The 14,344-nt window shown below is 36.8% G+C and overlaps 1 protein-coding gene across 5 annotated transcripts in view; it reads left to right on the top strand.

Moving 5' to 3' along the window:
* The window catches only part of CHD7 (chromodomain helicase DNA binding protein 7), a 193,253-nt gene that overhangs the window by 124,252 nt on the left and 54,657 nt on the right, over window positions 1-14,344 (top strand). For all 5 annotated transcript variants that reach the window (XM_036907541.2, XM_036907542.2, XM_036907539.2 and 2 more), the window contains 3 exons: window positions 4,265-4,402; window positions 5,440-5,505; window positions 11,307-11,362. In XM_036907541.2, coding sequence (XP_036763436.2) covers window positions 4,265-4,402; window positions 5,440-5,505; window positions 11,307-11,362 — 260 coding nt within the window. The remainder of the gene's footprint in view (window positions 1-4,264; window positions 4,403-5,439; window positions 5,506-11,306; window positions 11,363-14,344) is intronic.

The raw sequence follows: 14,344 nt of genomic DNA, 5'->3' as shown, positions 1-14,344 counted from the left end.
TGTGTGTAAAGCACCCCACTTTCACCGATTGGACTGTAAGGTAAGGGACCCATTACACATGACTGTTAAAAATTATTTCCTTGTTACATTGCCTGGAACCATGCCAGTATGGTCCACTGGGATGGCTGGGAATGTAACTTTTGTGAATGACGTCTAAGTTATCAAGGAGCAGTTACTGAGGAGTCCTGCTAGGATAGGAAGCCAGCACCTAGAAGCTGGCTTGCCTTTTCCCAAATTATTCTGTGCATGCTCAGGACTTTCTGTCTACAACTCTACCAATTCTCTTGAAAGCTAGAGACAAAATATTTGTAATATACAGCTCCAGTCTAAAGAATTTTTAGACTGGAGCTTTTTTGTTTGTTTTAATAGAACTCCCTGTTATCTGTAACTTCACATAATGGCCTAAAGAGGACCTGAAAAGGGGAGAAGAGAGAGAGAAAATGAATGAATGAATGAGTGAACGAATTAACAAATGTTCTGGTTTGGTTTGGTTCTATAACCAACATAGTGATAACCTCTGGTGATTAGGGTTAATTTTGCAATTTCCTTTCACTTTACACGTGAGTGAAAAGACATTGGGAAGGTAAGTAGATATCATTTTTAATTGCTTAGGAAGTGTTAAACTAAAATATTTTGATGATTTTGAATTTTATGTTTATGTTCAAGCATGCTTTTTCCTGAATTGTGTTTGCTTAAACTAGGACCTTTATGATAATAGCATTTGTATGGTATTAAGATTTATTCACACAAGTCAAGAAAATTCTGTTGTTCTTTCACAAATACCACTGCTTGTTCTCAAGAGTCTATTTGTATTAATGCAGACTCAAATGGACTCTATGAAAAGCAGTTTGTTGCTTTTTTTGTTCTCTTCTGCATACCAGGTACAGAAAATGCTAACAATTCAAATGAACATTGGTGCATACTTCCTAGTGGCTAGTGTTTAACAGTTCAATAGAGAACAGTAGCAACCACACAGCCAGGTCTGACTTGAAGGCAGGCCTTTCTCTTCGTCTCTGACACAGGAAGTGATGCTGACTGCTATTTACTGTTTTTCTTCCTGTGCCATATACACGAAGGCTTAAAGTTCTTGCATTTTGTGGTTGATTTGTTTAAAGTTTAGTAAATGCCATATTATTTTAATGAACTCAAAATTGTGTCACAAAGTACTCCAACAGAACATAGAGACACATGTAAGTCTTCTCTTCAGTATACAAGTTTTAATTACATGTAACTTTTCTAAAGCAATCCTAGTTTAACAGGGTCACTTAGTGTCCAATTCCAAAGTTTCAAGTTATGGCTTAAATGCAATTCTCACAGTTCATTTTGATTCACAAAAATCTTTCAAATGATAGTAGTTTAACAGACCATAATAGAAGCATATTATGTAATAAATAATTTTATTTTATATTGATAAATTGTGGAAAGAACCTTTATATCTAAAATAAATGAACCTTAAGATCAGTTATTATTTAGAAGGAGAGAAACCATAGTAACATTTAAACATTTAGAAAATTGAATTCTAATTTTATTTTAGATTTTTTTTTACTGATATGAAGTGACCTTATATCTATCCATTACTAACTAATCCCATCACTGTTGCACAGATTTATAACACAAAGTTGATAATAAGAAGAAACTTCCATTATAAAAAAGTTGTGTCCACCAATACATAATTTTCTATCTAAAAAAAGAAAAGTCCCATGTTTTATTGTACTATAACATTTCTTTAATGTCAGAGTGGGATTTAGTATAAAGTGGATTTATCTTAGACTTTATCCAAGAGTGTTTAGTTATTTATGCTGAAAGAATACTATGGCAGTGTCCTCCACCCATTAAAACCTGATAAAACATCACAGATGTATCATTAGTAGCAACTTCCTCCTTATAGTATGCCGTAAAGATGAAAATCCATTTCAGTTTAGTTAAATTGATATTTCAAATGAAATACAGACATCATGCTAAATTTCACAAAATTAAAATATCTCTCTTAATCATTAGCCTTTCATATCTTAAAGAGATGACCATGGAGAAATGGAGAATGGTAAAGTGGGCACAGGTACAAAAGTTATACTAAATCAGCTGTGGGAAAAGAGAGAGGAAGCTGTACAAGGTATCTGGGCCTTGTAGCCTCATTGTTTTATGATTTTTCTATATAAAGGTGGAGCTAATTAATGATGACTTTAACCTTACTAATTGCATTTGGCATTAATATGTACCATACACTTCTCTAAATGCTTTAAATGACTTCCCTTATGTGGTCTTCACAGTATATTTATGAGGTAGCTGATATCGTTAACCCCATTGTACAGATCAGGAAACTGAGGTCCATGAAATAACTCATCTGTGGTCACATAGTAAGAATCTAGGCTAATTCAAACATGGGCACTTGGCTCCAGGACCCATGAAGTCAAACTGCCCCTACTGATGGGGGAAGGGTCACATATGACAGAACCCCCACTGGTTTCTGCCCAACCTGTGCTTGGAATTGGTGGTTCTGGGCAGGACTGCAGAGGGAAGGTCAGAGGAGGAACTTCTTGCCCATTGCTACTCCCTTTGGGCTAGGCCACTAGCAAGTCTGTCAGTAAGAGGTTACCCCAGGTGTCTTGTGTCAGAAAGGTGCTTTGCGCCTTTGCAGCCAAGTAGGGCTAAGAGCTGCTCATAGTCTCACACAACTCATTTGATGGTCATATTGTGTGTTGTGAGCTGCCTCGCATCCCCTTTGGAGAGCAGAGAGAGCACACAGCCCTGCTCTCTGGGACAACGTGCTGGGGTTTGCTGGCCCCCGCCTGAACCACAGGCTGCCGTGCCTGTCACTCCTTAGGTCCACACGGCAGGTTGATTTGCCTCTTGCTGTCTTACTGTCCCAACTGAGCATTCACAAGGCTCTTTCAAACTTGTATTTCATAATTCTTAGAAAGAAGTTCACATGCTACTTTTCTTAGTATTCTTATTTCTTCTCTGAACTTTGTGAGATCATAGGTCATAATCTTGTATTTGGCAGCTATTTAAAATTTACAGGTGTCATTTTAGAATTCTCTTAGATTTTATTACACATATTAAAGAACAGGTTGTTTCTCTCCATATTTTATTAACTTCACAAAACTAATTATTTTATCAAAAAGGTCAAAGAGTGGAATATTTTAAACAAAAAGTGTGAAACCCTTCTTTCTGGTCCATTTACTTCACTCCCTAGAATTAAGAGCTATTAACAATTTGTTGTGTGTCTTTTAAAATATTTTCTATTGAAATAGACACATATGCATTGATTTTTTTTTTAAGCAAATATTCATGGAATCATAGAAAAGTATACAAGATACAGTGTTTTTGTTTTCAGGAGTTCATATATTGATGATCCACAGATACAAATAGATACATAGGTGTTTTGTCATAGAATTTTAAGCTACTTATTGTTATGTGACTTGCTTTTCTTTTTATTTCACAGTTCCCTCGCAGATCCTCCACAGATATGTTGTGTAGCTTACTAAGAGTGCAGTTGCTGGGTCAGAGGGTGGGCATGTGTTAAATCCTCATAGATAGGAGGCCACACTGTTCTGCAAAAGGTGAAAAGGGCTCTGTTTTGACTGTGAGTGTGGGGGAGGGCCCATTTTGCCAATGATCCTACTAATACTAGCTGTTATCAGACTTCTACATTTTAGTCAGTGTGGTAAAAAATTAACATGTAATTACTTTCATAGTCATTCCTTATAAATTCTGCATTCAATCCTTCATCTCCTCAAAAATACTCAGACTCTTTCTTTTAGGACCAAGATTAAAATGCAAACTTTTATTTAAATGGCCCTCCAAAATGCTATCTCAGTGTTTATAGAGAACTTTATGATTTGCAGATTATCTTCTAATGCCTTCACTTTTTTGGACTTTTTACTATGGGAAAAATTTTAAAACATACAACCATAGAGAAAATAGTATATGAGCTCCTAGATACCCATCACCCAGCTTCAGTACTGTGTTCACTCTTTGGTGACACACTCTCTTAGTGAGGAATGAGATTTGTCATTATTTCCATTTCCCAGTTGAAGGTCACATAGCTGGGGGTGGCAGAGGCATGGCCATCCCAGGTGTCGACTTCAGATTTCCCATTTCCATTATACTCATTACCATCATCATCTTTTATGGGATTTACAGGGTTAAAAATACCACCTTTTCTTTGAGATTAACTTTTAAAAATATATGGCTTACCATTCTGAGAAGCTGTAAAGTACGTCAGTGATTGCATATAAACCCACCTTTTGGGTTTTTGTTTTAGAAGAGACGTTCCAGCAGACAGGTAAAGAGGAAGCGGTACACGGAAGACTTAGAGTTCAAGATCTCTGACGAGGAAGCAGATGGTGCAGACGCTGCTGGGAGAGACTCCCCCTCCAACACCTCGCAGTCAGAGCAGCAGGTTCGCAGCCAGTTTTGTGTGGCTCTTGTATGCATTTTAGATGATGGACTAGAAATTTTATAACTAGAATCTGCAAAGCTCAGTTGAAGCATTGGACTTTGAGCCAGGAACATTCATCTAATACTAGGGGAAATTAGTCATTTAGCAGTAGCTTTTTAAAAAGACTCATTCACTGAAATTTATTTTTATACAAGCCTATGATGTGTAAGTTGACACAATTCTGGAGAATTAATGGTATGTGTTGAGGAAGAATCAGAGCTAAGATACAAGGATGCTGAATTTACCTCTGAAGAATTCAGTGCCATAGCTTCTGGGACTTTAATAAACCACTCAAGCTTGTCTCCTACTGTGAGGCACTGCAAGAACCCCTTTATGAAATTACTGCCTTGTAGTGCCCAGCAGGGCACACTTTATTCTCTGTGCAATGTAAATGATGGATAAAATAGTTTGTATAAAATATGGGTAGTAATGTCAGATTGATTATTGTAAAGATCTATAAAAAAGATCTTTTCTTACCATTACTGCATTTTAGTTAACAAACTGGTAAGCCATTGAAAAGGATATTAGATGCAATTTTGTATTTTATTTGGTAATGTGTGCTATGTTAAGTTGTTACATAATGTTTTATGTGAGGTCCATAGATGAAATGTGCCTACAGTAACAGAATGATGAGTATGTTTGCCCCATGGGTATAGATGAGGAACAGCTACATTTTTGACTGCTGTCATGTGGAGATTATTTTCTCTTGGCAGCTGGAGCTTCTGAAATGCTCCCTGGCTTTAGGGGACCCATGCTAGTTCATGTAATTAAACCACATAATCATGAAGTAATGGGCACAGACCTTCCTTTGCCGTTCTGCAGAGTGAGAGTTTTAGTTTTTTCACTCATATTTCCCACTGGTGACTTTGTTCTCAGTGATTTAAAGGGTATGAGTTGAAAAGGTATGGAGGTAGATGCAAAAGAGAATGAGTTCTTGCTTATATAGTGCAGAATGAAATGTTTTCCATTTGGGTTGATTCATTCTTCTTTATTTTTAGGAATCTGTTGATGCAGAAGGTCCAGTGGTAGAAAAAATCATGAGCAGTCGTTCAATAAAAAAGCAGGTAAGCACCATTTGGAGTGATCAAAACCTATGGTGTATGTGTGACCCTTGCATTATTTTTTGCTTTATAATTTCTTTTAAAAATTTCACTCTTGAAAAATAAAACTTGTGGTGATATTTCTAATCCCATCTCATTTGTTAACTAAATACAAATCTTTGGTATATTTAGCTCCAAGTGAAATTGAAATATATCAAATAACCAGTGCTTTATTACACTATTTCGAGTAGGCAAGAAGCTCAAAAGTCTCCAAAGAAATGTATGGCACTTCAGAGGTATAGGCTCCCTTTTTTTAAATATTATTCATAAAAATCATAAACATGAACTTACCTCTCACCCACCTCAGGAAGTTCTCTGCTCCCTATCTCACTCCTGCAGGATGGAAGTTTGTCATTTTAGTGAGTAGGTGTTTTGTCATACTTTTCATAATGTTTATTTCATATACAACTAAAATAGTCATCAATATCTCTTTTGTCAGTGCACAAGTGAAATACAGAACTATATTCAGTGTATTTTTTTGAAGATAATATGACTTCAGAATTATTAAAAATTCATGTTGATCTGCAGAGGTGAGCTCTAGGTACCTGTCACAAGTCTGATGACTTTGTCATTGAGGACGCACTTACTCTGAGAAGAATTCCAGGAACACTGTATTTTCTTTTACTGATGGAGATTCCTCTTCTTCTCAGCCAGTCCCTTCTCAGTTTGATATCTTTATTTGAGGAATTACATAGACATTAAGGTGCATTTGCGTATACCAGCCTATAATTTTTCAGTATCTCTAGAAAGTGGTCTTCTTTAGGTATAGATGCCTGTCTTCCAGCTTGAATCACTGTTAAACACACAGCTCTTTATTTGTTCTCAAAGTGGTGGAAGTACAACGTCATTGTTCTGATGTATAAAATAAGCTTTTTTTTTTAAGTAAAATGTATGCAAAGTGTAACTTCCCATTGAGAGAGATGAGGAATGGAAGAATTATGGAACTTACTGAGAGATCCCTGGCTTATCAAATGGGAAAGCTTTACCATTCTAGTACTACTCTCTAGAGATCCTTGAACATGGTGTTGCTCCAGCAGTAAACTTTTCTTTACCTTTGTTTTAATACTGTTTCCTTTTTATTGTATTATTCAAAGTATGGAATTTTACCAGAATATACTAGTCTAGTTCATATGAAAACAATCAAGAATAACATGTCAAGACATTTTCCAGTTGAGTGTAGGGGATATGGAATGGCTATCTGGTGACTTTCTGAAACATGAGGATTTCCTCTCTGATGAATTAAATGATAAAATCTCAACCAAACCTCCCACCTGTTCAAGCAGAAATGAATACTGTTAACTCATTAGAAAGATTCCTTTTTTGTCCTTCTAATGACTCTAGAACTGTTAATTTGTGAATTGTAGATACATGGTAAAATTTAAGTACTTGACATGCTTTAAAGAATAATCCCCTTCACTGAATTGAAGTGACTTGTTTGAGTAAATAGCACGTAGTTTGGATGGGACACACTAATTTCATTCAGTTGATAGTGCTTCAGTGGGCGTACTCAGCAGGTTTTAGGGCTGCAGATTATAATTAGCTCTATTATTTAGAGCTACTTAGACTACACATTATGTAGTACATTGCTTTTTCTTTGTGTTTTGCCCACTTTAGGGTTGTTGCTTTTTTCCCTTCACTACCCTTTACAGATAGGTACCCACAGTTGAGAAATAGGTATTGTTACCACTTACAGGTGACCAGGTTTATCTTATCATAGGATTTTAAAAAAAATCACTATAGCTGTACATGAGGATGGAATCTTTGTTGGGTTGGTAATTTTAGCATGAAGAAAATTAATGGAAAAATTTCTCTACAAGGGGAGATATGCCTTGTGGTCTCTTTTAAAGTAGGGAAGAGATGTGGAACTCATTAAATTGCTTGTATATTATAGGTATTTCATAAAGGCAATAAAAAACCACTAGAAGGTTGTAAATGTTAGCAGGTACTGACTTTTAAAATTGCTGGTATTCCTGAAATAGTTACTTTAGTTACCAGCTTTAATAACATTGGAGAAGAGTATTGCAATTAGAAACAAAAGGGAATTGGAGATTCTCCTGTGGATTCCATCTATGCCTGCTGGTCTTTGTCTTATTGCCATGAATAATTGAATGTGTAGCTGTGAGAAGGTGCCTTTGTCTCCCCTGGGCTGCACTACAGAAACTGGCTGTGAGCTCTCTGAGCCTCCTGTGCATGATGCTGACATGTAATGGGGACTCAATAACTGGTTTTCAGTCAGTTTTACCTGTATAACTCCAGCCTGAGAAGGATGACCCATTGTGTAGAGGTGTGTGGACTCGGAGCTCACCTGGCAGAGCCACCCTGATCCAGCACCTCTGTCAGGTAGGGTTGGCTCAGGTGCTGGTGGTGTCTAAACCTGAGTCAACATGCCGATGCCCAATGGAAGGCATGTAGTTGATCCTTGTATTTGAATTTTGTGGTAGATTTAAGAATGGGCTTTTGGATTGTATAACAAAGGTTAATTCTTTTGTTTTCCACATTCAGTCACTGTGTAGCCCTTTCTGCTTTGAGCCATCTGTGTTTGGGGAACAATAATCCAAATGCTTTTGAGTTGGAAGGTCAAAAATAATTTATATATGAATTCTGACCATATTCCCTGAAATTCTAAGGTACCTACATGATACCTTTTTTTCCTGAAGAGCTTATTTTAAATTCCAGAGTGTTTTATTCCTCTTTAACTGAACTCAGTACCAAAAGGCAAAGTGTGTAAAGAAGGTATCCCATTTATTATTATGCCATTTCCTCTCTCAGTAAACTACCATTTGGTATTTCTGGTTGTGTATATATAGTAGGTTGGGCCAGAAGTGGGAATGGATTCATATTTTTGCTTTATTGTTATCTTTACTGAGGTGTTTTCTCATTTTTCTGTGCATTATTTAACAAAATTTTCCCTTTTTACATGGTAGTTTAGCTTTTTTCTCTAGGGTGACTGCTTAATTTAGTAATAGGATGCTTTGGAAAGGTCATTCGTTCATTCACGCTACAGGATTACCACCTGCTGGATGGCTGTTCTAGAATCCAGGTGATTAGAGGAGTCAATTTATTGCCTAGTCAAGGTTTCTGGCTCATGTGAACAATGAAACAAGTGTGGCTTACTGTTTGGAACTTTAAATTTCATATGCACAATAAGGATTTTCATAGACTAGTTTTGTAGTCTAATGAAAAGATAAACACATTTCTTAAAAATATCCTAATTTTAGAGGGCTTTCAAATTTAATGGTAACCATCCAATAATAAATTTGTGTGTATGGGTATGCATGTACACACAGAAGGTGTGCCATGACTCATTTATTCATTGGATATGCCCATTGTACAAAGGCTTCTGAGAATTGGGTTTTTGGGTAGGGGTTGAGGCTGTTTTTAATGATCACTGGAGTCTGGTCAGACTGATTGCCATTCAGTGAACAATTAACATGATGCTCCTGAGGGCGTCTGAGTTCATGGACTTCTATGAATTGTTTTGCTGTTAGTAAAGCAGAAGTCAGCATGATCATATTTGAATGAAACAGAGGGTGAAAAACAGTTCTCCTTATAGTTCTAGGGACAAGAAGGTGATCCAATATGTGTGGTCAGTCAAAACAGGCTTGTAATTTGAGACATCCAAAAAAGATGGGTCCTGGGGCAATTCTGCATGAGCTCCAGGTACCACCAAATTAGGTCTCAGAACCTCATCGCTTCCTCTCAGACAGCTCTAGACCCTTTGTTAGGTACCTCCGCAATAGGTTGCCAGAGGAAAGCTGATCATGACAAGAAAATGGGTATTAATGGTAGTCAGGGACAGTTTATGGTTATAAAAGTCAGAGCATTCTGTGAACAGAGTTGAGACCAAATGAAAACCATCTCTGTTATTTAAGAGTTGATGCTGTGTTGGTGCCCACTTAGAAATTATGGGATGGTGAGACCTTTCAGAATGAGTCTGGCAGGGGAGTGGAGGAGGAAAGATCAGAAGAAGGGGATCGAAACTAGAACACAGAAATGGCAGAGCTTGTCTGTTTACCACCTTAAGGATACATAACTCTGAAGAGCTCTTCCTGAATTGAAGGAAACATTGTTAGCATCAAAAGAGTAAAAGACCAGACATTTGAATTCCGTTCTAGGTTTGAATTCTGTGATACACCATGACACCCTTCAAAGATACAGGCTCACCCTGGCTTCTTATTTTTGTTGGTGCTCTACTGTCTTACTTTGCCTTTCTCCTGGAATCTCCAGTTCTATGCAGAGATGATGTGTCTTGAAATGACTGCTGTAATGTGTAATATCTGGGACTAGAAAAAGGTAAGGGGTAGGTCCTTGATGGATTGTCACTTGAATTGACTAGAATTTATCTCTAGATTAATTCCAGGTTTATGTTGCTGGCTCTTAAAGAAATCCAGCAAACATTTCTTTTCATCTTGGACAGCTAAAATTCTAGGACATAAATGGTGTTCTGAATATATTGTTTAAAAAAATCAACTTTCTCGTTATGATCTCTTAGAGACCTGTTAGAGCAGAACCAGATATTCATGGATTTTGACCACACTCCTGAATATCTTATCTTCTTATTGGTGATCTCTAGGCAGGTGGAAAAACAATTTAAAATTGAGGTTTAACTATCAACATGTGAGAATTTTGAAGAAAAGTGCACATTCCCAATGTTTGACAGTAGTTGGAAGATTAGAGATTGGGGGGAAATTGTAGTCTCTTTGAAGAGATCCCATGCCAGCCTGTCACCTAGTAGAAGGTTTTACTCCTTTGTCCTCTACCGTGTTCCTACTTGCCTGAATTTTCTTCGCCACGTCTCTGAGGTAGCTTAGCAGCCAAGTATGACCCTCAAGGCAGGCTTGGGTGCTCTTGTAAGAGTGTAAAAGCAATCCCTAAACATCTGTAAGTGGTGTTTATGTTTTACATCCCTGATTTATCAGATCAAATGTTCCAAGAGAAAATTACATATTACAACTTGTTTAACAGCCTAAAACCAAAAGGAAAAAAAATATTGAAAGAGATACATAAAATATTGTATGAGTATCCTGTGCACACACTATCTTAGGAAGGATCACGGGAGATGTTACAGATAATCTTACCACTGAGCTCTTGATTTGGCTGACGTGTATCAAATTTTAACCTTACCTAAATGTAGTATTTGGGGTGTTAATTTTATTTGGCTGGTATGTGTGTGAAACATCTTGTCTGAGAGATTTTAATTGTACCATTGAGCAAAACTAAAGCTGTGCATAGTGATGCACCGAAATTACAGCCTAAGAACAAGGGTTTAGTTTTATATGGTTTCTTGTTTAGAGTTATTAACTATATGGAGGAATAAATGTCTTTTAAATATTTCAAAACATTACAAAACCCACAATGTAAAGTTGCTGTGAGGCAGCCAAGAATAATACATACGGCGTTCAGGAGAGCAGTTGCTAATTGGCTGCTGCCTGAGAAAATGGTACACTTGGCGTCTACTTAACACTGTGGGTTTGGCAGGAAGCCAGATTTGGGGTCAGGTTGTTGTGAATGAAGCTGCATGTGGTTAGGGAGGAGTTAAAATGATTCATGTCTGAGAACCTGAGCACTTCGAGCAGCGGGCGTGGGCCTACACCGTCATCTTCCTCTCGCGGACCTATCCGCTCACAGCCTGCCTGCTCATCTTCACAGGAACACCCTGTGCTGCTTTCATCATTCCTACTTCGTGTTCACGTGGGAGTAAATCATTACTTTTGGAATATTCTAGTAGGTGGTGTTAAGTATGTATCTGAAATCTTCTGTTGCAGAAGGAATCTGGAGAGGAGGTAGAAGTTGAGGAATTCTATGTGAAATACAAAAACTTGTAAGTAGATTGTGATTTTTTTTAAATTGGGGAATATGTTTTCAAAGTTCTGAAGAATGATTTAAAAAATAATTGGTTATGGGGAAATTTTGGTATGGTTAAATGATTTAAAAAATAATTGGTTATGGGGAAATTTTGGTATGGTTTATTTAGTGCTCTGGAGGCCATTGCCCACTAACTTGTGTGTCTTTGATATTTTATGAATATTGTTTCTCTGGAAAACTTGTAATTGGTGTAAAAAATTTTTTGACTTTAATGTATAACTAAGAAGTTCTTTTTAGAGATCATAAAAACTCATACAATAATAGAATAATGAGTAAAGTAGTATTTGCCTACCCTTTGAGAATGAATTTTACTCTGTGGGGCCATTCTCCCTCCCTTCATCGGTGAGTGGAATTCCAGGAACTTGAAATGAGAAGTCCACTGTCAGGCGAAGGCTCTAAAAAATTGTGACATCTCATTTTGAAGTGCAGTGAGCTATGACTTTTTTGTTCTTCTGCTTTTGTTTCTAATTTTTACCTAGTGAATTATAATTGTATAACTTTGAAAAAACTGAATAGAAAACACAATGGGATGTTGTCCTGCATTGTAGATGTAGATCCTATATGAGGACCAAATACATGTGTTGATGAGGCATAAGAACAGTTGTGCTGAAGGACACTGAGGCCATTTTCTAACCTAAGTAACAATCAGAGAACAAGGACAAAAGTACTCATTGATGACGTAAAAAGTAAATTTACTTTAAACTTTTTAAGGCAAGGCAAGGAACCCAAGTTTCACATTAATAAATGCTAGGTTTAATGAGAGGCTTTTTGGGAGTTGCTGTCAAAACAGCCTAAGAAAAAGTTACCCTGCCCTAGAAAATACAAGCATCAAGACCCATGGGCTCTGCCATTCTCCCTTGTTGCAACTGGTACTGATTTAATAGACTGACACATTCCTAAACTTTTGTGAGCAAAACCTTTTATTGGGTAACGAGGTGAAGAAGTCTCTTGTCTGTATTCTTGTGAGAGTTCAATGAAATACAGAGACTGGCAATAAAAAAATGCTCAGTAAACATTAGATGTTGTCATCATCTACTGAGAGCATGATGCGTCACCCATGTGGAAATTATACATGATATGATTTCGCATAGCCATATAAGGAGAGTAGTAAGGATAGGTAGGGAGGACATAACTAAGCCAGAGAGTTCACTGACAGATTTATCAAATCAAACTCAGAGCAAAGAACTTTTAAGTATTGAGCGCCAAAAAATGGCACTAGCTGATAGGCATCCATCTGAATCAGTGTCTGACAGTGGGGCCTGAGGTCTTGTTTTCACAGGCAACATCAGGTCTAGCCTTAACACAGCCCACACAAGTGCAAAGGGTTCCTGACCAGGACAGCTGCCAGGCCAGAGGAGACCAGTCATGTGAGATGAGGCAAAGGTAGTTCTAAAAAAAGAGCTTTCCTGTCTGGTATCACTGAGATCTAAGGGAAATTAAAATTTCCATAAAATTAACAGTTTTTGTTAACCTTTTATTTTGGCATAATTTTGGATTTACAAAAAAATGGCAAAAATAGTACAAAGAATTCCTGTTTTTCTTTTTTTAAGTATAAGGTATCTTGTGGAAAGTATACTGTGAAACTCTTAAATGTGATCATGGTTGCTAAGCAGTGATTTACAAATACATTAGGGTGATTTTATTAAGGGTAATATACTAATTCCTTTATGCCTTCAATATTTATTAGTTGGGTTTCTGCTGTAAGGAAGAGCTTTACCTTCTTACACATTTGCTTATTTATAGCTGTGTTAGACTTATGCAGTCTTATTTTATTCGATGGATTTTAATTCTTTACTATTATATCATTATTTAGTTTGGTAACAATATCCCAAAATTGGCCAGTGGGAGCTCCTTCAAGCTGGCTCCTCTCTCCCTTTGTCTTGCCCTTACCTTTCTTTGAGCACTTCCTTTCTTTCTGGCACCAGAGGATGTTCGACTCATCTTGTAATTTCCCTGTTTAAGTCCTGGGATCAATTATTTCTCCAGGGAGCCTTGGTTGTTTTTATTGGAGAAGGGCATTTAGAAACCAAGATTTGGACACTAGGGGTGCCAGTTGCTCCTGGGGAGTTATTCCTTCTAGGCTTTCTCAGTGGATATGGCTAGGAGAGCTGCACACCTGTGTGTACATTGTGCATACACACATATATTACATACACACCTCTGTTTACCTACCTAATAAGAGCAATGAAAAACAATGCCTTCATATTGATAGTTCCAATTTTATTTCAACACCACAGGGTTTATTCTGTCCTTTCCCTTCCAATATTAATAAATCCATTCTTTGACCATGAGAAACCTCGTTATTATTATCCATAATTTATTTGCTTATTTGTCAGTCCTAGAAGTGGTTTCAGAATTTCTAGATCATATGTCTGAAAAGAAGCCTACTAACTAGAGTTCATTCAGTATTTGTTTAGTTTTTTTGTCTTTAGCCTGAGGGTATAGAGGCTAAATACTTCCTCTAAAACTTCCTTGGCTTAGTTTTTCTTCTTCCTCTGCCCCTCTTTCAAGGTGGTTATGTCATTTATTTGATACTGAGTTTGGTTCTTTATTTTTTGTTTGTATTTGTATTCCATTTTAGCCCCCCAATCCTTGTTGATATTATTTATTCTCTTTTTTTCAAGTTCAGGAAATATTCACATGGTTCAAAAGTCAAAACTGTACATAAAAGGATACTCAAAGAAGTGGTACCCTCCCTTTCTAACCATTCCTACTTACCTTCTCATTAATTCCAGATTTATCCTGTCTGTAATTTTTGTCATGAATATGCAAATGTATATATATGTAATTTATGTTTATGTACATGTAGATACATGTATGTCTCTTTTTATATATAAATTATAATAATATATATTGCTCCCCCTTTTTTCTAACACATAAAAGAATAGCATACTATCAGTACATGCTTACACTGCTTTTTTTGCAGTACTATATTCTG

Source organism: Manis pentadactyla, chromosome 3, assembly GCF_030020395.1.
Source record: "Manis pentadactyla isolate mManPen7 chromosome 3, mManPen7.hap1, whole genome shotgun sequence".
NCBI lineage: Eukaryota > Metazoa > Chordata > Mammalia > Pholidota > Manidae > Manis > Manis pentadactyla.
The sequence above is the reverse complement of the archived record's forward strand: the minus strand, read 5'-3'. Positions and strand labels throughout refer to the sequence as shown.